We start from the raw sequence: 25984 nt of genomic DNA, 5'->3' as shown, positions 1-25984 counted from the left end.
AGAGGCCCGCGTACCGCAAAAAAAAAAAAAAAAAAAAAAAAAAAAGACGGATAGTGGGTTGACAGGCTGCCTGGGCTAAGAATGTTCATCTCTAATCCCATTGGCCTGACTGTTGAAAGAAAGACATAAACTAATTACACAGAGTTATAACACACTTGCAGATGCACACACATGCACGCACACTCATAGCTACCAGGAGACTGGGGTCTGATAGAGAAACAAACCTATCACTCTCCAAACGTTATCACTGTGTTCATAATTACCTTTGGTTTAGTCCACCTGGGGCAGCTGGGAGTATGAACACAGCTCCCACAATTCCCCTAGTACGCAAGAAAAGAAACACTTAAACATCCAGAATATTGGGAAACACAAGGAATGCCCCAGGTAAATGCCTTGATTATGTGACTAAGAACTTAATTAATCTTAAGATTCTGGCTATGATCAAAAATATAAAAGCAAACACTCTGTAACTTTGCCATAGGGAATTCTGAAGGTATGTCGTGGACCTCCGCTCCTTAGTTTAGTTCTTCGAGGTAAAAATTCCCTGTTAGATGGAGGTGGACCAGGGCAGGGTCACACAGGCACACGGTATAGCAGCAGTGGGAAATGTGGATGCAAGTGTCAGTTCCATTATAAGTCAGCTGTGACTGTTTTAGCTAATCACATTCTTTGATCCTTAGTCTTCTGATCTATAAAACAGGGATAATAGTTCTTGCTGCTATTTGATTTTCAGGGGATTGGTGAGGAAAAATGATTAACTGAAAAAAATGTCTGTATATATACTCTGAAAGTGAAGAAATTAACAACTGGTTTTTCATCTCCTACTTTGGCTGACGGTTATCCTAGTAATTTGGGATATTTATTGAATGGTTACAAGTTGCCCGGTACAGAAATCAACTGGTGACAGACTTTGCCATGTAAGTCACTTCACCTCTTTGAGACTCAATTTACAAGTTTGCATAATAGAGTAGATGATAACTGCTTCTATTATTGGATAGGGGTAAGATGAGCACTGAGCCAAACAGTAGGCTCAAAGGTCAATAAATGGCACTGGATGGATGAATGTGTGTGAAATGTACACATGCCTCGTACAGTGCAGGACCCGGGACGGAAGTTCAATCAGTGTTAATGAATGAGCAAATGAATGGAGGCATGGTGGCATGTATTAGATCGAACCATATGAAACTGCCACTTTTGTAGTCATACCCTGTCAAGTACGGCATTTCTCATGGTTTATTCTGGCAGAGGCTCAAAAAATGCTTGTAGAATGGTTAAGTGAATGACTGAATGGGTGGGTGGGTTTGAAAATGACTGGTAGAACAGCGGCACCCAGTTGGTTCGCAGCAACTGTTTCCTTAACGGCAAGGGGATGAATGGATGGGTGTGTGGCTGGATAAATGAGAACGGGCGAGGCTTGTACAGGACTAAGTAGACGTTGTTGATTCTGAAGCTGAAGAGCCCTGTCATGTGGCGCTCTGATCCCTTGGGTCCTGTGTTCACCGGGGACCGGGTCCAACAACCCACGAGGGCTGTTCCTTGGCCCAAGGTTCCCTTACTACAGGAGTGTTTTTAGGACTGACCGAGACATCGAAAGTGGTAAAAGTGTCACAGCGGCCCCCCAGGGTGGGGTCGATCAGCAGACAGTCGATGCCGTAGGCCACGCCCAGGTCAAATAAGAGCTCGCGCTGCACAATTCTGCACATTTGGCCGTTCAGGAAGAGCTCGCCCTGTGACAGAGGGAGAGAGAGCAGGGGAAGAGTCAACAATCCGCAGACTTCTCCTCTTCCCAGGCCACGGCATGTGGCCAGCACCTGCTAGAGTCAGAAAGAACTGATATGTATCGACGGCCAACATCTTTATCTCACACACGCAGTACGTATTACATCCAAGTACTGTCCTTCATGCTTTACCTGTGCGAATTCTTTCAGTCCTCACAACATCCCTAGGATGTGGCTACTCTTGCTGGTATTCCCATTCACGGATGAGGAAACTGAGGCAGTGAGCGGTTAGGTAACTCGCCAAGGTGACGCAGTCAGTAAGCGGTGGTGCAGGCATTCACGCCCAGGCTGGCAGCCTCAGCCCACACTCCTGGCCCCTCGGCAACACTGCCTCTACCAAAGTAGAAACGCTGGCAGTGAGGGTAACAGGGTGGAGTAGGAACGGCCTGGCCGCGGCTCAGGATAAACCTGGCTGACATGGCCACTTCGCGTGCAGTTACCCGGTTTTCATATTTAGTGCCAGCACCTCGCAAAGCTACCGGTACAACTTCCTTTCCAAAACGTACACTGATGGGCTTTACCCTCTTAACGATAATACCTTCTTCACTTGTACTAGGCATTGTCTAAATCGTGCTCTAGATACATGATTTTGTTTACTGCTTGCGACGGTCCTCAGGCTTTCTTTCCTAAGGTCCACCCAGCTAGTAAATTGATGGATATATTTCCCCCCCAGGAAGCAAATGCTTTTAGAACGTTCCATGAAAAGAAAAAGATAAATCTCTCTCTAGTGTTTGGTAGGCTGTGCACTGTGTGTAACTCAGTGGAAAGAACACTGGAAAACTGCGGATGAATCTCCCCACTTCCACCTATACACGTGTGAACAAGCCCCTGACCTTCGCTGAGGTTTAACTGTTTTTACCAGGTAAATAGGATTAATGATTCCATTGCATAGGGTTGTTATAAAGTTCCAACTAAATAGTACTCTGGGGACTTCCCTGGTGGTCCAGTGGTAAAGAATCCACCTTACAGGGCTTCCCCGGTGGCGCAGGGGTTGAGAGTCCGCCTGCCGATGCAGGGGACGCGGGTTCGCGCCCCGGTCCGGGAGGATCCCACGTGCCGCGGAGCGGCTGGGCCCGTGAGCCGTGGCCGCTGGGCCTGCGCGTCCGGAGCCTGTGCTCCGCGACGGGAGAGGCCACGACAGTGAGAGGCCCGCGTGCCGCAAAAAAAAAAAGAAAAGAAAAAAAGAATCCGCCTTACAATGCAGGGGACGCGGATTCCATCCCTGATCAGGGAACTAAGATTACACATACCGAGGAACGACTAAGCCCGTGTGCCACAACTACTGAGCTCGCTCGCCTCAACTAGAGAGCCTGCGTGCTGCAAACTACAGAGCCCAAGCGCTCTGGAACCCACACACCACAACTAGAGAAGAGAAAACCCGCACGCCACAACTAGAGAGAAGCCTGCGCACCACAACGAAAGATCCCGTGTGCTGCAACTAAGACCCGATGCGGCCAAAAAAAAAAAAAAAGAAAAAGTACTCTGAGTACAAAGTGCCTGAAAGTTCTATTAGCACTCAGGATGAGCAGTGAACATTTTTCTTCTTCTTCTTTGATAAATGTCCAGTTTGGTCTATGGAGACAGTATAGTTGATCTCAAGAGAGATTGTACATTAGGATAACTTTCCAGAAGTTGGGATGTAAAGATGCTAACACTCTTCATATTCGGTAACAAATTCAATGCAATTCCAATCCAATCACCAAAGGGATTCTGGCTTGTCAGAAGATGTAAACAGAATGTTATCTGGGACTTCTCAGAAGGCTCCTTGGAGGTAATCAACTCAGCTTGGAGCTGCATCCCTTTTGCCCTTTCTCCTTTCTACTGCCTGGAAAGTGGACATGATGGCTGGAGCTCCAACAGTTATGTTGGACCTTGAGCTCCCCCAGTGAGCCATCATACTAGCTCTGGATTGACTACTTCCAGATTTTTTTTTTTTTAATAAGAGAGAGAAACCCTTACATATTTAAGCCACTGCCATTTTCCATTAAATAAAAGATAGAGGATGTAGCTACTATTATCCCATCAGACCCATTCATCACATGGAATTACAGGAAGGTAATATTGCTAAGGAACTAGCCAAGGAAGGTGAAAATTTCAAATTTTCTCTTTGTTGGCCTATCTAGGTAGATGTAACCCAGAGCTGGCTCTGACATGCTTTGAGAGGGCTGGAGGGGAGGCTGCAGTAGGGCTGGGAAGGAAGGAAAAGGAATGACAGTGTACTTTCTTGCTTCAGGGAAGCGTCTCACACTGGAAAATAAATCTTCCCCAAAAATCAACCAAAAGCTGCTCTCTGCAAGTGTAAAGGGAGGCTCCCTGACACCTGGTGAGGGCTTGGGCTGGCCAGGACTTATCAGGTTTTTCATATCCACTTACTCAGGGGAGATAGCCCTGAAGGCAGTGAGAGAAAAGAGCTTGCTGTCAATGAGGGAAAAAATGAACAACTCCTGGAAGGGGCAGTGGTTGGGGAATGCATTCCCAACTTCCACTGGGTGACAATACTCACGATGTCACTGCCAGCTCCGCACTTCACACTCAGCTCGGAACCTTGCAGGGTCTTCCAGGTAGCAGACCTGGGGAGATCCACTGCCAAAACCTGTAGGAGTGATGGTGCCACGTTAACACCCCAAATCTGGGCTGAAGAAGGGCCCCAAGGAGCTTTGCCAACAAACCAAATTCAGACACAATTTTTCTAAGAGTTCTAATAATTCCAGCTTTAAAATCACAGTAGATACAATCAAAAGGAAGAATAAGTGTGGGCTCTCTAGGAAGCTGGAGCTTTTTTCTGTGGGGAAAGTCTCCTCCAGCTGGTTTCAATCAGCCTTCCATTGCCATCTATGCTCGGGAGTCCATGGAAGACGCCGTGTTGGTGTATGAAGCCCGTGGCAGGATCAGAGTTAGGGAGATGGCATAGGGCTCTGTGATGGGTTGAATTGTGTCCCCTCAAAAGTTTTACTGAAGTCTTGGTTCCCATTACCTCAAAATGTGACCTTGCTTGGAAATAAGATCATTGCAGATGTAATTAGTTGAGATGAGGTCATACCAGAGTAGAGTGGACCCTTAATCCAATATGACTGGTGCCTTTTTAAGAAGACAGGAGAGTGCCATGTGAAGACACAGAAACACACAGGGAGAAGATAGAGAGCCATGTGATAACAGGGCCAGAGCCTGGAGGATGCACTACAAGCCAGGGTGGCCAAGGATGTCTGGCAACCAGCAGAAGCTGAGAGAGGCAGGGAGCAGACCCTCCCCCAGAGCCTCCAGCAGGAACAGCCTTGTCAACACCGTGATTTCAGACCTCTGGCCTCCAGAGCTCTGAGAGAATACATTTCTGTTGTTTCAAGCCACCCAGTTTTTGTGGTAATGGCTTATGGCAGCCCTAGGAAACTAATATAGGTCCCACGAATTAACCAGAGGGAGGGCATTTGGCCTTCTTGGATTAGATGTCTCATTCCTGGAGGGAAACAGGGTCCTGGTTAAGGACCCAAAGAGACAGGGTTTTAGCAAGAGCTGCCATGTTCCCACAAGATCCTGCTTCCCTGATCACAGAGGATCGGTTCAGGAGCCAACAGCTGGTCACAGCTGGATGGATCAGACCTCTGCCTAGAAACTCTGGAATTGGGAGAGAGAGAGTCATTCTGGGAGAAACTTGGGGACTGTCGCCAACAGCCACTTTGCCATGTGAACTAGGGAAGGGAGGAAGCTGGCCAGCAGTACAAGAGGGGAAGGATGCTCTTGGGTATCGGTTAAAGTTGGGACAGAAACAGTGGCCAGTGGGAGAAACGGAACGAGATGTGCTACGCTGCAGGGGTCAATTCGCCACAGGCAGTCAGAGGAGGACACAGCGGGGCAGGGGATGCTCAGGCCACCTTCGCACCGTCGGTGGGGAGATGCACGGACAATTCCTGGATTTGATCACCCAGGGGTAGCCCTGCAACTGCCGTCTGTGTGAAAACAAAATACCTTGGAATCTCGGATCACGTGGAACTTCAAATACTCCTTCAACTTGTCCTTGTTGTCTTGGTTGAACAGGAAATCCTGCTGTTCAGGGGGCAGGGCTTGGAGGGCTTGGTCGCTGGGCCAGAAGAGGGTGACCGGGGTGTGGATAGGGTCAGTGATGATACTCAGCAAGCCTGAGTCCTAAAACGCAGGGAGCTGGTCACGTGCGCAGCAAAGCCCAGCCAAGAGGCACAGGCTCTCCTCGAGGACCAGAGCCAGCCAGCCCGGGGTCCCCTCCATGCCTGCCCTGGGGCTTTGGGGGACTCTGGCTGGTCCCTAAAACTAGAGGCCCATCAGACTCCAGTCATTCTGACCTTCATTTTCTTAGAAAGTAAAACAGAAAGTCAAATTCTGGGCTTTTGTTAATAGGGAGACACTTTAGCAAGTATCTCTCCTTCTCTCTCTCTTTTTTTGCTACTACTCTCGTCCAAATATGTTAATTTCTGGAAGACCCACTTGGCACTTTTCTCATATTTCATTTAAAAAAAAGTGAAACCTATACAATATTGAGATACTCCTGTATATTTAGAAGATTTCTAGATCACACAGACTCAAAAAAAGAACTTGCCAGATGAATGGGTAAGAATCATTTTGAGAACCTTCTATAGCAGGGGTGCATCATATATTTTTTTTCTTGTAATTTTCCCAACAACACTGTGAAGTAGGCTTTATTATTCCCTTTTTTTTTTGAGCCCCAGAGAAGCTTGCTACCTTGCAATAAAAGCCTGTGTTCAAGCAGACCTGATGTCCGGGTATGGGGGGTAGTATAAGGCTTAGGGGCTGGGTGGGTGGGCAAAGATACCGGTGTGTAACACCCCTGGAGAGTCTCATTACGAACACCTTCAAATCTCCATTTCTAAAAAGCTCCCCAGAGAACCCAAGCCCCAGGCCATTTTGGAAATCACTGGTCTACACCAGGTTTGTAGACTGCGCTGTGGGAGCCCCAGGGTTCTTAGAGCCCTCCTGGGACTGCGGGGGTGAGGTAGCGGAGAGGGGTCTTGGAGAACCCCGCTCCTTCCTGATTCTCCCCCGAAATCTTTGAACAAGAAGTTTCTCTACTCAATTCGTGGGAGTCACCTCTGAAGTCAGAAAAATGTGGTTTGAAATGTAATTTCTGGCCGTCTCGTCAGCATAGATTTCCCATCTCTGTGTCTCAGCTTCCCCATCTTGGTAACAGGGGTGATAATTCCAGATGTGAAGCACCTATTTCAGGAACTGGCACATCCTAATCCCTTTCCCTTGCTCCAGCCTCAAATACCTCAATTTCTAACTCAGCCAGGGAACAAACCCTACAACATTTGGGGAATGGAGTGGCAGAGAATGACTTTGTTCTTCAGAAAAGTAGGACTTTCCCAAAGATCCCACAACAGCTGGCTAGTGCCGCAAACAAAAACCACACAACAAACAAAACACCCTTCAAACACCAAACCTCTTTAGGTAGGTTATATCCCCTGAGGTAACTTTCCTGCTAGGTTTTTACCTGTATCAAGTTGCTAAATTTGATGTAGCCATGGTTTATTGCCACTGTTGTAAGATTTTGCTGCAAAGATAATAAGAATGGGAATGAAACTTTTCTGCCTACGGTTCACAAAGCACTTTAACAAAAGCTCAACTGAATAAAACGAGGGGAAGACAGCGTGGCAGGTACTGTAGGTTGGCTTGTCAGCACCCACCCCAGCTCCACTGTACCCATGCCTTCCTGCTTTACAGAGGCTGGATGGCCAAACACTGCATTTTCCCAGACTGCCTTGCAGCTAGAGTCCCATATGTGATATGGGATCCCCCAGGCGGAGGTGCTTGTGCAAGACTTAGAGGTGAAAAGAAACAACATGAGGTGGTGGTGGCTGCTAGCAGGAATATCAGATCTTCTGACGAGCACAGGGTGGAGGCATCTGGTATCCAGACTCTCATGTCCTAGTGATGAGGCTGGAGACAGGTGGCATGGGTGGAGCTGGTACAGGACAGCCCTACGGTGAAGTCAGGTGTCCTCCCCTTGTAGGTGTCCCTGGGCTGCTTTGTTCCCAGCTGTGTAGCATCTGAATTAGACTCTTTGGCTTTCTAAGAGATTTGGTGATATACTTAATATCTTTAGAAACTCTTTTTTATTTAAGTGAGATATAATGGATTCTGCTGTCTGCAATGAAGAATCCAATGCTAATAAATAACAAAAAAGTTGAAATTGTCTTTTCTGTCAATTGAGAAGACGTTTTACTCCTGGTTCAGTTTTAGTGGTATCTGTCTGTCTATCTACCTACCTACCTACCTACCTATCATCTATGTATCTATCTATGTATCTATCTATCTATCATCTATCAATCATCTATCTATCATCTGTCTCTCTCACACATCATCATCATCATCCATCTATGTAATTTCTCCATCTTCCAAATCTATACAAGACCACCTGCCCTCGTGGACACTAAAGAAAAACTTATAAAATCCATTCAATTATTTAAAATAGATTTTGCCTATTTACTTCTTACTAAGAATGGTATTTATGAGGTTTTTAATAGTAGCTTGAGATGAAGCAGCAAAATTAAAACGTCTTGAAACAATGCCTCAAAATCAGAATTGAGATAATAAATGATGAGTATTGTGAGTCATTCCACACTGAGAGCCTGACAATGAGTTCACCTACCAGAATCCTTCCAAAGGCATCTTTAGGGGTGATAAGCAAGTTTTGGGGAGATAGCAATTTGTCTATGATGTGGATGATTCCGTTGGTACTGATGATATCACTGGCTATGATCTTAGCTTTATTATTTATCAACACTGTGTCCTGAAATCAATCAAAAAAGAAAAAAAAAAGGAAATGAGCACAAAGAGAAATAGACACAAAACCACTTTTTTCAAAATGTTTCATGAACATGTTAAATCATCGTGAAAGTGAATACTTACGTGGGAAAAATCTGAAGATACAAATTACTTAAGCACATTTTTTTAACACCTTTATTGGAGTATAATTGCTTTACAATGGTGTGTTAGTTTCTGCTTTATAACAAAGTGAATCAGTTATACATATACATATGTCCCCATATCTCTTCCCTCTTGCGTCTCCCTCCCTCCCACCCTCCCTATCCCACCCTTCTAGGTGGTCACAAACCACCGAGTTGATCTCCCTGTGCTATGTGGACTTGAGCACATTTTTTATTATGATTATTAAAAGAAAAAAAAACTGAGACAAGAATGTAATTTTCACCTGGAGAAGTTAATAGCAAATAATCAACTGAAACAGTCATTTCACTGTGATTCTCAAATATGAAATAAAAAGCAGGTCAAAATTGGCTTCTCTTTCACATGTGTTCTCTACACCACCAGCCCCCCTTCTGACCCCACTACACACTTTTTTCCCTTTGTAACGGATTCCACAGCCACCATTTGTTTCTCTTTGTGGGGAGGGAAGGGATCAGCGTGGTCAAATGCTTTGAACAAAAGCTTTCATCCCTCTCCAGCTTCTGACCAGTGGTGCCAAAAGCAGTTCTCTTTTTTTTTTTTTTGCGGTACGCGGGCCTCTCACTGTTGTGGCCTCTCCCGTTGCGGAGCACAGGCTCCGGACGCGCAGGCTCAGCGGCCATGGCTCACGGGCCCAGCCGCTCTGCGGCATGTGGGATCTTCCCGGACCGGGGCACGAACCCGCGTCCCCTGCATCGGCAGGCGGACTCTCAACCACTGCGCCAGCAGGGAAGCCCAAAAGCAGTTCTCTTGACCACCTGAAGCTGCCTTGCCTCTGAGTTTCAATTCCAGCTCTAATATTTACTTGCTGTGTGACCTTGGACAAGTTGCTTAACCTCTCTAAGCTCAGTTTCCTAATTTGTAAATTGGGGAAAATAGTAGTATCTACATGATGGGATTATTTTGAGGATTAAATCAGTTAGTACACATAAGATACTTAGGATAGTACCCGGCATATAGCAATCACTCCACACGTGTTAGTTGTTATTGTTATTAGTCCTCTTACTACTCTAAGGAAGAAGAAAGAGAGAGGGCCCAAGGAAAATGGGCACCTTCCAGAGGTGGCCTCTCTTACCTGAGAGACGGAGATGACAATTGACTCCCCTTGGAGGGAAGTAGCATTTGGGGTCAATTTCAGGTTTTCCAGAAGCAGCTGGTGGCAGGCGATCACATGATACCGAAGAACCTGGGGCATCAGGCCCTGTTTGTCCCAGTCTTTAATCTGCAGTAGATCAGAGGGTTCCAGCCAGAGTCACAAGGCTTCTGCTCCAACACTCCCTTTTGCTGTCCTCTCCTCCAGACTCTCCCCCATACCTCTGTCCCCACCCAGACCCCAGGCAGTCGGCAGTCGGGGTTGGCTTGTAGTCAGGGTTACGGTAGAGATTATTCAGGCAAGAGGGAGAAGGCAGCCCTAGTTCCTTTCCTGCTTCCATTGTAGAATCTCAGAGTAAAAGGGAACTTGGAGTTCCTCTGGTCCAGCATTTCACAACACATGTGCCAAGGACCCCAAGTCCCGTGAGATGCTACTTGAAAAAACAGTGCTCTTGTGAAAAAATGCCGGGTAATACCACATAGTACAGCCCCCTGTTGCGGAGATACCTGGGCCAGATTTACGCCGTTAGTATGCAGAAGCCCACCATGCTTCATCATTCGTAAATCAAACTACAAACAATATTAACCATAAAGTCAGTGTGATAATAAAGCCCACGAGGTTATCATCATTTCATGATAACTCTTTGGATGCTTAAAAAAAAAATCAAATGTCAAAATTTTTTCAAAAACTATATCTGTGTCCCTGCTTCACTGGTGTCTAAAATATATGCATAGAGAAGCAGTGTGGGCGGTGGTCAGGAACGCAGGTTCTAGAGTCATGTCTGAGTCCTTGCTCCACATTTTGCTAGTCATGTGACCTGGGGAAAGTTACTTCTCTCAACGTCCTCAACTGTTAAACGGGGATGATAATAGATTTAAGCTTACTGTGTTGTCATGAAGACTGTCATGAGTTAATCTATGCCAGGTACTAGAAACAGTGTCTGGCACAATCAATAAATGTTTGCTACATTATTATATATTAATAGGTAATCCAGCATGAAGAGTCCAAGTGAATGTTAAACAGTAAAGGCTCTGATAAGTCCTGCAAGAAAAGAACCTATTTATATCCCATTAATATAGCATTTCTTTTCATTCCTTTTTTTTTTCGGGGGTGGGTGGTGGTCTCTGGGAGGTTTGAATTATTTAAGAACTGTTGGTCTTTTCTAACCTCCTACCCTATTCAGGAATGTCCTTTAGAAAGTCTCTGGCCAGTGGTTACCCCAAATCCACTTGAATGCTTCCCCTGAGAGGGGTCCCTACACTGAGAGGCAGTCCCTTCCATTACTGGTCAGCTCCAGCCGATCCTAGATCTACTGTCCAGAAATGTCTTCAGTGTTGCCTCCAGGGTGATGCCCAGAGACTGTGTTCTAATCTCAAACCTCTTTCACCTGTCTCTAGCTTCATGCTTACCTGGGGTTCCTCGTCAAAGGCCGCAGATAAAGGTGCCAGAACAGTGAAGGGGCCAGGACCAACCAGGTCTCGTACAGAATGCTCCTGTAGGAAGGCAGGTGGGGGCCACGTGCCATGTACTTAACGTAAGTACAGGCAGGGGCTCAAACAACTAGCAGAGAGTACATGATGGCAGAGGGGAGAGAAAACTGGGTAGGGAGACCCGTGTTTTATTTAGTCTTAGATTCAGAGTCACTCAGATTCTTAGACGTTGAAATAATGTTTATTTTTATCTGGGTATAAAAATAACATATGCTGACTGTATTAAAGATTTGAAAATAAAGTATAAAGAAGAAAATAACTACCCATAATCCCACCACCTAGAAGGATCTCTGTTATTTCCAGATAATTTTTTCCAGTGTCTTTTCCACATACTAAATGTTTTCTATGTTTGGGATAACAATACAAATATAAGCAATAAGATGATTTACTTCACTGTTCTAATTGTCTTCTTGCCAATGCTAAGATCCTACAGTTACTTATATTTTCTTCTAGGTTTTATGATTTTATTCTTCTATATTTTTATGCTTTATTCTTCAATATATCTGGAATGTATTCTGATGTAAGAGGTGCAGAAAGGTCTAACTTAATACTTTCACCGGGAGAGTTAGCCAATTGCCCCAGTAATGCTTCTTGTCTCCACAGGTATGATGGCAGTTTTTTTTTTATAAACTACATTCTCACGTGTGCAGTGGGCTAGTGCAACATTTATCCCACTCTTTCATGCTGCCCACCTGGGGCCTGAGAAGTTCACAAATGACCAACACAGAGCCTATTCCAGAAATGCAGTTTCCCGGATTTATTCTGCTCTCACCCACTCTGGAGGTCACAGATTTATCCCATATCTGGCTTGAGACCCAACTCTTCTAGTTAGACAGACACACACATTCTTACCAGCAACTGGAAGTAATACTGGGATGTTTTGGGGTTCTTGGGAAGCTCCTGGAAACAAAGACAAGTCCTTTAACATCTGTGAATTATATACCAGAATGTCCCTGGAGGACAAATTCTCTAAGATTGAGAGTATCTACCGTCATTTCAACTGGAAATCTGCCTCATCTATAGGCTCACAATTGATGTTCAGAACAGCTCATTTTTAAAAGTTCAATATTAAAGAACTCAGTTATAGGTTTATGGCTGATTTAGTTTCTTTACCAACAAGAATATTTGATCAGCCAGAATGCTCTAGTCCCTCTTTAAACCAAATAGCAGGATGTTCACGTTGTAATAGGTAGAAATTTACAAGTATCACAAGGCTTCACCCTCTCCGCCCGAGGCTGTTCACACACACACTCCAACAACAATCCAGGCACGGCGATGCCTTTGAGGTACTGTGTGCTCTGTGCCCACGACACACGTTATCTCATTGAAATCTTGTAACAGCCTGCTGGGGCTGGTACCGTTGCTATTTTCTTTTACACGTTAGAAAACGGATACACAAAGAGGTGATATAATTGCCCAAAGCCACATTACTAACTGGCAGAGCTGAATTCAAACCCAGGTGTGTCTGACTCTAGAACTGTTGATCTGAATCACTGAATTCCCACTGGGAGATAAAATTTCTTTTCGTTGTCCGTTCATATGAAAATAGTCTTTCCCATTTTACAGTTTCATATGTAACAAAACTCTCGCACCCTCCGTCGCTCCCTGGATTCTTCGCACGGGGAGGAAGGTGGAGTTTACTTTATGGAAACATGCCTCGCCTTACCTGATGGATGTTGCCACGGCAGGTAAACCCATCCCCAATGTAGTTAGGTTTGCAAGTACAAGTCCTTTCGTCTTCTCCGGTGTGATTGCAGAGAGCAAATTCACTACAGCCGCCATTTTTCTGGTAGAGTTTCCAAGGAGTGGGGGACAGGAATGAGAGCAGTTAGGTTGCCAGCTCTGCCAATGTTCACGCAGCGATGCTGTATTGAGATTTACTTTTTATCTCACTCTCTAACTGACCGGCTTGCATTATTTGCCCTTTTCCTGAACTTGCCTTCCAACTCTCTACAGTTATAAGGGCCGTCCTACTCCCCCAGGCCTTACACAGGCACACCTTCTGTTACTGCACTTCGCAGATAATGCGGTTTTTACAGATTGGAGGTTTGCGGCGACGTCAGATGATGGTTAGCAATTTTTAGCAATGAAATATTTTTAAACTAAGGTATGTACATTGTTTATTTACTTATTTTAACTCCTAACGTCTTTTGTTTTTAACTGAGGTATAGCTGGTTTACATACATTGGTCTTTTAGACATAATGTTATTGCACACTTAATAGACTTCAGTATAGTGTAAATATAACTTTTATATGTATTGGGAAACCAAACATTTTCGTGACTTGCTTTGTTGCGATATTCATTTTATTTTGGTGGTCTGGAACCGAACCCGCACTATCTCTGAGGTATGCCCATATCTCAAGATGGCAGCCCATCCCAGCAGATCTCCAGCCCTGAATAGATCAGCCCAGAGTTGCCAAATGGGAAATTTCTCAGCACCTGGGGGTTAACTAGAAAGGCATCAAGCATATTGAATACTTCTCAGCTTTAGGCTGAACTCTAATCCATCATAGCAAAGGGAAAAGTCATCAGCTGGAAGGCAGTCAGTATGAAACAGATAGGCCAGCACGGGGGACAGCAGGGACCTCGACTGCAGAGGAAGGGCTTTAATCACGGGCTGTCTGTGCTGTACTCACGCCCACAGCAGGAGGCTCTCAGGTGGGCAGTGACATGAACGAGGAAGGAAGGTGTATGAACTGGGCCCCTGCGAGGGATCAGTGCCTCGCGGGAGGAACAAGCACCACGCACCACGAGAAGTGGTCAAGGGTGTGGCCTCTGAGCCAGACAGACGTGGGCTCAAGTTCTGGCTGTGCTGGGTGCTCGCTCTCTGAGCTGGGGCAGAGACCTTTGTTCCTCCTGCTCTGCGGTGGGTTGAATCGTGGCCCCCTGCAAAGCTATGTCCACGTCCTAAGCCCTGGTATCTGTGAATGTGACCTTGTTCAGAAAAGGAGTCTTTGCAGATGCAGTGAAGGATCTCGAGATGAGATCGTCCTAGATGGACCAGGGGGTCTTGAGACCGCAAGCATCCTCACTAGAAGAGGAGACACAGACACAGAGGGGAAGCCACGGGAAGATGGAGGCAGGGACTGGAGTTTCTCCAACACTGCAACTGGGACACGAGGGAGAAATGGCCCAGAAGCAGCTCTGACGGGGCCCACCTCAATGCCCCGCCCCTAGACGCGGAGAAGGGGGCGCCGCAGGCCAGACCTCGGGGTGGGGGGGGGGCGCCGTACTCACGGTTAAGCAGACGTTGATGAGTGTGCAGACCTTCCCATCTCCAGTGTATTTCGACAAACAGTTACAGGCGGCCTGTCCAGGAGGAAGGGGAAATGGGTCATTTCACAGAGAGGTTCTGCTGGCTGTCAGCTCTGGTCATCATCCAGTTTCTGACGTATGCAATTTCCTGCTCGTTCACGGCGTGACATGGACTGAGGGAGGCGCAGCCTGGGTCCCCGAGCCTCCAGCTTCCCCGCCTGGGTCTTCTCACCCCTCGACCTCTCCCGTCCTTTGTGCTGGAGCCCTCACATTTCCCCACGTCCCCAAACCTGCTCCCGCGGAAGGCACCGCAAGGGACACAGTGTTGGGGAATACGGGGCTGACAGAGGCCTTAACACCATTATCTTCTGCTGTGGCACATGCATTTCAGAGCCTCAAGCCAAAGACAAATGGGAAGATTCTGGGCATCAGAAAGCTGAAAGAAAGGAGAGCATTGCTGGAGACCTTCGAGGTGCTTCTGGAACCATGTGGTGTTTGCACGTGCCACTCCTTCCCACTCTAGGGAAGGCCCTTCTCCCTGTGTACCCTTGGTTCCCTGCCCCTCGCCCCTTTTCTCCTGCTTCCCAGAGAATGGCCTCCTGGGGAATTCTTCCAGAATCTCCTCTAATGTATTTATTTCATACTGCCCTGCTCGCTAGAGGTCTGTCCTCAGCCCCTCTCCCTCAGGCCTGGGTCTAACTACCCAGGAATTGGCTCCTAGGAAAACGTAGGCCCCCGCGGAGGCAGAGCTCACCTGGTTGGGTCCTGTTTGCGTGCACTCTGCGTGCTGGTGACAGCCACCGTGGTTCTCCAAGCATGGGTTGATCTCTTTCAAACAAAAAGCAACACCTGGCATGAGAGTCAAGCCTCATTTTTTAAGTAAAAAAAATGTCTTGAGGGACCAGCCAGGATGGCTAACTGACCGAGGGGAGCAAGTGTCAAGGTGTGATTCGGTTTTCTGACAACTCTGAGGCAGAAGTAACCCAACAGGGAGGGTACCAGCTGTGGTTTCTCAAAATCAGCTCCTCAGGGATGGGACTGTGCCAGCAGAGGCATGTCTGCGGGCTTGACTCTGTCCCTCTAGTGACTGAATATGAGTGTTTGCAGCCAAGGACTCAAAATAATAAAATTTCGGAGTCCCATTTAACGGGCTATGAATGAAGAGATGTAGGAATTAAAAAAAAACAAAAACAAAAACCACTTGTAACCATCACAGTATAATTGGTTCAGAGAAGAATCATCAGTAGGTGCTAAATTTAGGAGGACATTTTGGTGAGGAGCAGGATATTTGCTTGGTGTTAAAGCGTGTCCTAGCCGATTGCTTATGAGCAGCAAAGGGGAAACAAGTCAATGTACAGTGGAGAAATCAGACAGCACCTGGACCGAGTGGTCAAAATTAAAGGCAGTTGGAAATCGCGGGTGAGGGATGGTACCTACCTATGCACACGATGCCGTCGCCAGTATAGCCTGCCTTGCACACACACACCCGGCTTCCTGGGGTGGTTCTTTTACAGATAGCCCTGCCCGAACAACCTCCATTGCTGATCTCACAGGCGTTGATTGCTATAGAAGAGAAAGATGACACAGAGCAGGGAATGGGGAGGGGGGAAAATTGATGCGTTTTTTACTTGAATCATTGAGAAACGGAAAATACTTCAAAACGGTAGGCACTGGATTAAATATGGTTAGCTCAAAAGAATGCAAAGCACCAGATGTCACTGGTGAATTCTACCAAACAAACATTTAATAAATGCCAAAATTTCACATACTCTTCTAAAAACTGAAGGAGGAGGGAAGACTTCTCAATTCATTCTGAGACCAGTATTACTCTGATACCAAAACCAGACAAAGCCATCACTAGAAAAGAAAACTACAGACTGATCTCCTTTATGAATATAGACACAAAATCCTCAAGAAAATACTTGCAAATCAAATTCAGCAATATATAAATAGGATTATACACCATAACCAAGTGGGACTTGATGTAGGAATACAAGATGGTTTAACATCCAAAAATCAATTAATGTAATATAGCACATCAGTAGAATTAAAGACAAAAACATGATCATCTCAGAATGAGCAAAAGCATTTGTCAAAATTCGATACCATTAATGATAAAAACACTCAACAGACTAGGAATAGAAGGGAACTTCCTTAACCTGATAAAGGACATTTTTCATTGATGAAAAACCCACCACTAAAATCATGCTTAATGATGAAAGACCAAATGCTTTCTCCGATGATCAGGAATAAGACAAGGTCTGCTTTTGCCACTTCTGTTCAATACTGTACTGAAGGTTCTGGCCAGGGCAATTAGGCAAGAAAGAAATAAAAGACACCCAGATTGGAAAAGAAGTAAAACCATTTCTATTTGCAGATGCCATGATCTTGCTATGGAAAATCCTGAGGAATCCAGTAAAAACAATTAGAACTAATAAATGATCCTGTGTAGGACACAGGAACAGTAGGCAAAAATCAATTGTATTTCTGTACAGTAGCAATGAGCAAACTGAAAATGAAATGAAGAAAACAACTCCACTTACAATAGCAGTAAAAGATGGATTCCATTTAACAAACTATAAAACACTCTGAAAACTACAAACACTGTTGAAAGAAATAAAAGATGACCTAAATAATGGAAAGACATTCCATGTTCATTGATGGGAAGAATTAATATCGTTAAGAAGGCACTACACTCTCCAAATCTGATCTACAGATTCAATGCAATCTCTGTCAAAATCCTGGCTGACCTCTTTGCATAAATTGACAAGATTATCCTAAAACTCATTTGTAAATTCAAAGGGCCCAGAAGCGTCAAAACAATCTTGAAAAAGAAGGACAAGGCTGGAGGACTCACACTCCCTAATTTCAAATTTTACTCCAAAGCTTCAGTAAGAAAGACAGTGTGGAACTGGCGTGAGGATCTATATGGAATTGGATTAAGAGTCCAGAAATAAACCCATACATCTATGGTCAATTGATTTTCCACAAAGATGCCAAGATGTTATTTCAATGGGGGGAAAGAATAATTTTTTCAACAAATGCTACTGAGACAACTAGATATCCATATGGGAAAGAATGAATTTGGACCTCACAACATATACAAAAATTAATTCAAAGTGGATCAAAGACCTAGATCCATTTGGAGACCCAGGATGTGAGTCTGAGTCTTGGCTTGGCCTTCATTCACCGTGTGACTTTGGACAAATCACCCAATTAATAAGAACTTTGGGGTCCACCTCTATAGGTTTACTTACAGGTTTGGATAACGTATATGAAAATGTTATAGAAATGTTGGTTGTTATATTGTGTCCTGTGCTTTTGTTATTTTTCCCCAAAGCAGGGGGCAAGAGAAACACTGCAGTTATTTGCCTTTCCAGCTGTTTGCGCTGGCATGCTGTACACATCCTACGGCAGGGAACGTCAGGGACAATCCCCAGGGTCAGATGGTCTAGAAAGCAAATTGGTGCGGTCATTGTCCTGCTCCATCACAATCTGCACTGAAGCCTGCCTGGACACAGTGCTAAGCGTTTCCATTTTTCTAGCACCAAATATGTGTTGGGCACCATGAGAGTATTAGCTCACATTTATCAAGAGCCCTGTGCCAGGGATGTTCTAAACACTTCACAGGTATTATTTAATTCAGGTTATCATCCAACAATCCAGGGAGGGAGATTCTCTTATGAGCTACAACTTACAGAGGACAAAATGATGCAAAGAGCAATCAAGCAACTTTCCCGAGGTGACGCGAACTGTAAGAACACAGATTCGAACCCAGGGAGCCTAACGCCGGGGCTGTTTTTTAACAGCTGCCTCATTCTGTTGTTGTACATGGAGAGGTCATTTCGCCCCCAAACTACTCTGCGAGGGGAGAGAGTTTTATGTTTACCTTACAAATGAGCTAAGGGGGCCCAGGGTAGTTTAGAGACCCACCCAAGGCCATGTGGGGAGCGGGGGGAGGAACCAGGGCTCAAGGCTCTTTCTACCCCACTCCGGAGCCCCCCCCCCCCCACAGGCCACATCCTAGGTCAGCCACATCAGTGGTTTCTGAAGCTCTCCAGGTGATTCCAACTGTGGCCAAGGCTTGGAGAAAAGAACAGGGGCGGTTGCCCCACACATTCCAAAACCAACATGCCCTATCCGTGAACAGGTGTCCTGCTGCCCGGGCACGATCAGCTGCCCTGTTACGTCCAGTTCACCATCAATGGTTGGCAGCAGCTGCCCACTTAGTCTGCAGGAACACAGATCTCTCAACAGCTCATGCTATTCTCCTCCCAGCAAATTCCTTCCTGACTTGCCTGTGCAGACCGTCCCGTTCCCTTGGAACCCTGCTGCGCATTTGCATGAGGCGGTGCCATCCGGATCGAGAAGGCAGCTGCAACAAGAAAGGGCAAGTGGTGTTTGTAGAAAAGCGCACAGCACCCCCCACCACGGGACTCACAATACCCCTTCATCCCTAGCATCCCAGCCCTTACCCCCGTGAGGCACTCTGAGGTCCCGCCTGAGGCTTGGGTGGAGAGTCCATCCCTAGCATGGCCCTGCCACAAGCAGCTAAAACTGCAGTCATTTATCAGGCAAACTACAGAGTGTGTATATGGAGGCATTGGCCCAAGGATAAGGAGGGTCGCTGCCCATCTTTAGAGAGCATCCTATGGGCTCGGAGCTGTGCTTCACACATTATTTTAGGTAACCTACACAATATCCAATAGCCCTAACAGGTAGGTATTATCATTATTCCCATTTTACAGGTGAGAAAACCAAGGCTTAGAGGCATTAAATAAGTGACTCAAGGTCACATAGTCAATGGAAATGATAGACACTGATTTGAACTCAGGTCTAACTCCAGCTACTGGGCTCTTAATTAATTAACCCATTAAACCCCTCTGGGAGTTAGGAGTATGAAGTCCCATCATAAAGAAGGAAGGCTTGGCTGTGAATTGCAAGTAAGGTTGGATGAAATTGAGGCCCACCGGCCTCCCTCTGCTTCTGTGAAAGAGTCCCTGTGGCTTGAATGGGGGTAACAATGGGCACTCTGTCAGCATGTCAGGTAACTCAGGTGGCAGCGTGTTCAAAAGGCTGGATCTGCAAGCTGATGGTGGCCTCATTTTTAGTTTCGTACTTAAGTTAATCATAAATCCTCCGAAATGGTCTCAGGAAACTATTTCCCTAAAGATAGGACCTAGGTAGACACATGCTACTAGGAAAAAACCCCCTCGCATTTTCTCTTTCTGACTGTTCTGATGAACCTAGGGGCGGGACAGAAATAAAGACACAGATATAGAGAATGGACTTGAGGACACGGGGAGGGGGAAGGGTAAGCTGGGACGAAGTGAGAGAGGAGGGAAGAGATATGGGAACATATGTATATGTATAACTGATTCACTTTGCTATAAAGCAGAGACTAACACACCACTGTAAAGCAGTTATACTCCAATAAAGATGTTTTAAAAAAAAACCAAAAAAAAACCCCTTGCATCACCTCCAAAGGAGGCCAAAGGGGACGTACTTGGCACTGGTGTGGCAGGTCCCATTGCATTCATCTTTCGTGATCTCTGAAAAAGAGAACCAAATGCTGTGTCAGCCCTTCTTTACTAAATCTCACTCAAGAACTTTCTTTTAGTACTTGGTGCTAGGAAAAGATTTACTTCCTCACAACTAACTGGTATGCGTCACGTGAACTACGTAAAACTATGTGACCATGTAAATCTTTTTTTACCTTGGCTTCTAGGAAGCTCAGAGCCAAATCTGAAGGTCAGATACACCGGTGGAGTGTCTCCTGTGTGCCGGTCCCCGTGCTAGGTGGTGAGGATGCACATCCCTCCCCGGGGCTTAATTTTCTATTTTATTTATACTTCCTATGTTCCTTATTCTTTCTAATTTTTCATCATCTTGTTACAGAGTGATATAAATCAGCAAATACTAATTATAATTAATATGAAGTTGTTGTTGTTATTGTTTTGCATGTGCAGAAATAGTCCAGAGCCTGGCATGCAGCAGGTACTCACTACCTATTTGCCAAATTAGTTCCTAAATTTCCTGGAACAGCATTATGTTTTTACCTCGGATGCCCAGCTAGCAGATACTTCCTGGCAGGGGAAGATCCAGAAAGAAATTGTTAGAGATGAGAAAAAGGACCCACTGGGTTTGTTGCTCAGGCTAAGAGCTTTTGAGAAAGAAATCTCATTAGGCCTGGCCTGGTGGTAGAGAAGGTCCTGAAACAGAGACCTGGCTGCGAAAGTGGTCTGTTTTGTGTCAGAGGGAACATTTACAGGCTCCAGTGGGCTAGAGCAGAGGCAATGCAGTTCTGTGCCTTTATGTGTGCTTGTCCTTGAGCCTGGAAATCTCTCTCTCTCCATTCTCTATCTCTGAAATCCCAATCACCTTTTAGGTCCTCCTCTCTGAAATCTGCTCTAAACCTTTGAGCCAACTTCAGTTAATTGGTAGTGACTACATGGTGTGCTCTTTTGAAGAGGATGTGGTGCCCCTATCTGACCTCAGAGGAAGGAGTGCAATGATCGATGAATGATGTCTGACATGGCTTGGGAGTGGGGAGTTTGCACGCGAACAAAGAACAGTCTAGTCTTGTCTAGAGGTGCTTTACTCTGCACTCTCATATCGCAATTTTCTGAACACAACTGAACATTTATTTCCATTACTAGACTGAAGCCCCTTAAGCAGAGTGTGCAGTGGAGACCAGGCTAGAAAACTGGGTGAGTGCCAGTTGGTGAACAGCTCTGTACCACACCTCGCTAAGGTGTGTCTCCTATAGGCAATGAAGTTTCTCCTACTGGAGGCTATGGAGAATCACGGCAGGTTTTCAGGTCCTGGGGAGGGTGGGTAACAGTGCTGCTATAGTCCAAATGTTTATGTCCCCCCTCCCCAACCCATATTTTGAAGCCTAATCTGCAATGTGCTGGTACTTGGAGGTCGGGCCTTAGAGAGGTGATTAGGTCATGAGGGTGGAATCCTCACAAACGAAATTAGTGCCCTTATAAAAGAGACCCTGGAGAGCTCCCTTGCCCCTTCTGCCATAACATGAGAAGACGGCCATCTGCAACCCAGAAGAGGGCCATCACTAGAACCCAACCATGCTGGGCACCTTGATCCTGAACTTCTAGCCTCCAGAACTATGAGAAATAACTTTCTGTTGTTTATAAGCCACCCAATCTAGGGTGCTTTGTTACAGTGGCCAGAACAGACTAAGATATCTATGTTTTAGAAAGTTCTGTCTGGCAGCAATGTGGAGTATGGAACGGAGGGAAATAGGACAGGAGGCAAAGAGATGAATCACAAGGCTGCTGGTGAGAGGAGCAGCAGGAGGACGGGCGTGAAAACTTGTCACAGCCTCCAGACTGTTCCCTGTCCCTTTAAATGTGGTTGGTCCTCCCATACACTATGCTCCTATAAGCACATAAATGACAGTCAAGGGTAAACCCCCAGATTATCCCTGGCTGCCGCTTATGTCTTGATCTAGGGATTCCCCCAGGCTGTCTTCCTGTTTATGTGACCCTGTTGCTCCCTGCTTCCCTCTGCCAGGCCCTCTGAACCCTGGCTCCACACACCAGCATTTGATATCGGCTCTCGGATGTCTTTTTGGCTTGAGACCACTCACACTTCCGACTTTAGCTTTTCAACAAAATCTGAGTTCTCTTGATTTTGACATCACCTGGAGCTTTGGGCAAAGACACTCCTTCTGACAACCCCACATCCCTGGAGCCCTCATTGGGCTGGCAGGCACCTGTGACTCCTCCCCAGCCCCTGCCCCAGGTGAGGGGGACTCTCTGATACCTGCTTCCAGGGGTATTCTCTCCAACCCAGTGTCAGGATGATCTTTGTAAAATGCAGATCTCATCACATTTCCGCCCTGCTCAGAACCCTTGAATGGCTTCCTGTTGGCTTCGGCAGAAGGTCCGCCGTCCTTAGCCTTTCACGAGCTGACTCCTGCCTACACCTCTAGCCTGCTCTCATTCCACTTTCCTCGTTGCCTCTACCTCCCTCCCATTCTGCAGTCCTTTGGTCCTGTAGATGTGCAGAGCCTTCCCACATCTTTGGGCTGTGCCACGAGCTCCTTTCTGCCTGAAATTCTCTCCCCTCTCATCACTCTCATGGGGGCACATTAGGAACCATCAGTGCAGTTGGGGGGGGGGGCTGGGGAAAACGAGCCTGCTCAGACCCTACTGGGGGGAAAATAAACTGATACAGTCTCTGGAGGACAACTTGGCAGTAAGCAGCAAACCTTTCCCCCAAACTGCCAACTTCTAACTCACCATCTCAAGGAATTTGACCCAATAAATTAATAAAACAAATGCAAATATATATATGAATACATATACGAATATATATATATATATATATATATATGAATGAGATACTCACTGCAGCATTGTTTATGATAGCAGAAAATTGATTTTAAGAGGCATGGTACAATCAGATAATGGGATATTGTATAGAAATTAAGAAAAATGATATTTATCTATATTTATTCACACGAAAAGATACTGATTGTATATATTGTGAAGTGAAAGAGTAGGTTACCAAACTGTGTGAAGAGTACAGTCCCATACACACATTTATATACCTAGAACAAGGCTGGAAGGCCGATACAAAATACTAACGATAGTTTTTTCCCTGTCTTGGGAGTATGAGTAATTTTTATTTTCTTTTTAATACTTTTCTTTATTTTACAATCTTTTTGGCTGCAAGTAGGAATTACCTTATCGCCAAAGGAAGAAATAAAGATGCCATTTCTATTTCAGAAGGAGAAAAACATGTAGCTGCTGAGAAGTGAGGCTAAGAACAGATCGTAAGCACCGAAAGGCTGGCTCTTACCATCGTCGCATTTCACTCCTCGCAAGCCCACATCGCAGTCGCAGGAGCCGTCACCCGCGGGTCCTTGATCGCATCTCCCGTGGACACAAGTACACGCTAAGTGGAAAAACACCCACACATTGTCAGACTTCTGACCCGTGCTCAACAATTCACTTTACATTTAACACTAAGGTTCACTTCGGTGCACGTAATTCTACTGCCTGGTTCTAGATGATCGTTGTCGCTCATGGGTTTGGGGGGTGGATTCCCAGGAAGGGCGGGGGCATAGGAGGGGGCTAACAGGTGAATCAGGTCATGCTTCAACAAAGACCACCGTCTGGGGACCGCGTAGCACTGTGACGCAGTGACCCAAGGAGCGTGAGAGTGTTTCTGGCTGAGGTTATCTGAGGAATCCTGGTTATACGGGACCCATCTGGGACACAGCCATGTTTGTTCCCTAAGAGTAGACTTCAGAGAGAAGCCCACTCGGTTCCTATAAAGCCGGTGTGGCGCCACCTTCTTTGACGACATAGAAATGCCGATTCCTTTGTTACTCAGCAACATCGTGAGCCTCTCTGAGAACTGGATGAAAGTTAAGGATGCCTTCCTCAGAAAAAAGCATTCGGCCTTGGGGGTGTGCTGGACCCCATGAGGGTCATCTATGGATCCTAGGTTAGGAAACCCTGCATAAACGCAAGCAGATAATTCTTCCATATAACACAGAAAAAGAGCAGCACTATAATGCCAAGTATATATTATACGGCCCAATTACAATGATTCAATTATATATTGATTTTGTTTGGCTTGGACTAGCTCTTGACAAAACAGCAATAGCCAGGTCAAAGATGTAGTTTTTAATACCAAGTAGAAAAAAAATGCTTCGTTTTCCTATCATGGATTAGGAAACCCCTTCTCCACGTCAGCCCTCTCAGAGGTGTGTGTCCCTGGGCGCAAGAAAGTCAGGGTGAGAGGATGAAGATGACTCGGCTAAAACAGATCATGATTTTTGTGAAAACAACGTAAAGCATGTGGCTGGCAGAGGATGAATCAGTAGAGTGACCTTCACGTAAGGGCCGTGATTCAAGAACAAAGCTTTGGAGGGAAGCAGGGTGTGCATTCAAATCTCATCCGGTGGGACCTTGGGGGAAGTCATTCCACCTCTTTGCCTTAAGTCCTCATTTGTAAAACGGGGATACGAATACTCAACTATACCTGGTTCCTGTATGGATTAAATGAGATAAGGTGCACAGATCTGCTTTTCAAACTGTCAAGCAATGTCCAGAACAGAGCGTACCCACAGAGGACCAGCACACGTAGGCAAATACAGAAACGTGGGTGGGTTGGAGAATGTCAGCAAGCAGAGTGGGGAGGGTTGATAAGTCCAGGTTAGTAACTGAAAATGTTTGGAATCACTGCCCGCTGCAAATTACACAACACAGAAGTTCTTGTAATTCACACGATGATGGGAGGGGGATTCCAGTCGGCCCCGGAGACAGGCTGGTGAGGGAGCACGTGCCGAATCACTCTTTTCTCCTGCATTTCCGGCTGGTTTCGGGCAGCCTGCCTGGGTCGGGGAGGGTGCGCACCTTGGTCGCAGTGGATGCCGTACTTGCCCTCCGTGCAGGTCTCACAGGCTGTCCCGCTGAAGCCCTCTCCACACACACACATGCCCGTGCCGTTGACTCCGTCCAAACAGATCCCGTTCCCAAAGCAGACGTTCTCGGCTTTTCCTGGGCAGGGCTGACACTGGGGGCCAAAGTAGCCCGCACAGCATTCTTTGGTCTGAAACAGAAGGACCAGGCTGGGCTTGGACAAGGCCACACTTGCATCCTTTGGTTTTGTCCAGCCATGGTGTGGACATCCTGCAGGTGGGACTGGATGTGTGTTCGTAGCTTTGACCCCTCATGGAGGGGTTGGGAGGGGTAGGGAGAGCTGCCCCCGAGAACCAGGTGAGGTTGTGCAATTTCCAGGCGTGCCAGGAGCAGCGTGGAGGCTTCTGCCGAGGAGGCAGGAAGGAGGGGAAGGAAAAAGGCAAGCAGGAGGAGAGGACGAAGAAAAGCGAGAAAGAACAAGGGGCAGCAGGAGTAAAGTAAAAATAATGCAAGTGATGCTAGAGGGGCCCTCGCCATCCCCAAACCTGGCACCTTTGCCTTGCGTGTTATTTCATCCGGTACTGAAGGTTGGGAGGTGGGTGAGACCTTTGACATTCTCTAAATGACCCTCTTTTAGTTCAGGGAAGCCCTGCAGGATGTCTGCTTGCTTGCGCCTGCCTTTATTCTTGAGGGCATTAAAACACAAAATCTCCTGCAGCTGCAAGCTCCACGACTTAAGGGCCAAATCACCTGCCTCTGCAGGATAGGCAGAGGCTGTGTCTAGTCTTCTGCGAAAGAAGCAGGAGAGGACATTATAAAGAATTTTCCTGCAGATTCCAAAGTAACAGATCAGAGTTGCCTAGCTCTGGGGTCCTGCTCTCTAAATGACCAGGTGCACCTGTTCTTTCCCTGGAGAGCTGCCCATTTTCCTGTCTCTTTCGCTCACGGGGCATTTCCCCTGTTGTGAGAACAGGGAGATCCTCTTAGCCTCTCAGTCCCTCTGTTTCTTCATCATGCAA

General features: G+C 46.2%; 1 protein-coding gene across 1 annotated transcript in view; it reads right to left on the bottom strand.

The window, feature by feature from the left end:
* The window catches only part of STAB2 (stabilin 2), a 159163-nt gene that overhangs the window by 31720 nt on the left and 101459 nt on the right, over positions 1 to 25984 (bottom strand). Inside the window, exons 38-54 of the mRNA XM_007109862.4 lie at positions 24960 to 25155; positions 23395 to 23490; positions 20072 to 20117; positions 18864 to 18940; positions 16003 to 16128; positions 15320 to 15393; positions 14548 to 14619; positions 12976 to 13095; positions 12162 to 12209; positions 11229 to 11312; positions 9802 to 9948; positions 8413 to 8553; positions 7255 to 7314; positions 5739 to 5915; positions 4282 to 4371; positions 1581 to 1727; positions 264 to 320 (exon numbers count right to left, since the gene is read on the bottom strand). Coding sequence (XP_007109924.1) covers positions 264 to 320; positions 1581 to 1727; positions 4282 to 4371; positions 5739 to 5915; positions 7255 to 7314; positions 8413 to 8553; positions 9802 to 9948; positions 11229 to 11312; positions 12162 to 12209; positions 12976 to 13095; positions 14548 to 14619; positions 15320 to 15393; positions 16003 to 16128; positions 18864 to 18940; positions 20072 to 20117; positions 23395 to 23490; positions 24960 to 25155 — 1758 coding nt within the window. The remainder of the gene's footprint in view (positions 1 to 263; positions 321 to 1580; positions 1728 to 4281; positions 4372 to 5738; positions 5916 to 7254; positions 7315 to 8412; positions 8554 to 9801; positions 9949 to 11228; positions 11313 to 12161; positions 12210 to 12975; positions 13096 to 14547; positions 14620 to 15319; positions 15394 to 16002; positions 16129 to 18863; positions 18941 to 20071; positions 20118 to 23394; positions 23491 to 24959; positions 25156 to 25984) is intronic.

This window comes from Physeter macrocephalus, chromosome 6, assembly GCF_002837175.3.
Source record: "Physeter macrocephalus isolate SW-GA chromosome 6, ASM283717v5, whole genome shotgun sequence".
NCBI lineage: Eukaryota > Metazoa > Chordata > Mammalia > Artiodactyla > Physeteridae > Physeter > Physeter macrocephalus.
Note: the sequence above shows the minus strand (reverse complement) of the source record. Positions and strands in the feature narration are given on the sequence as shown.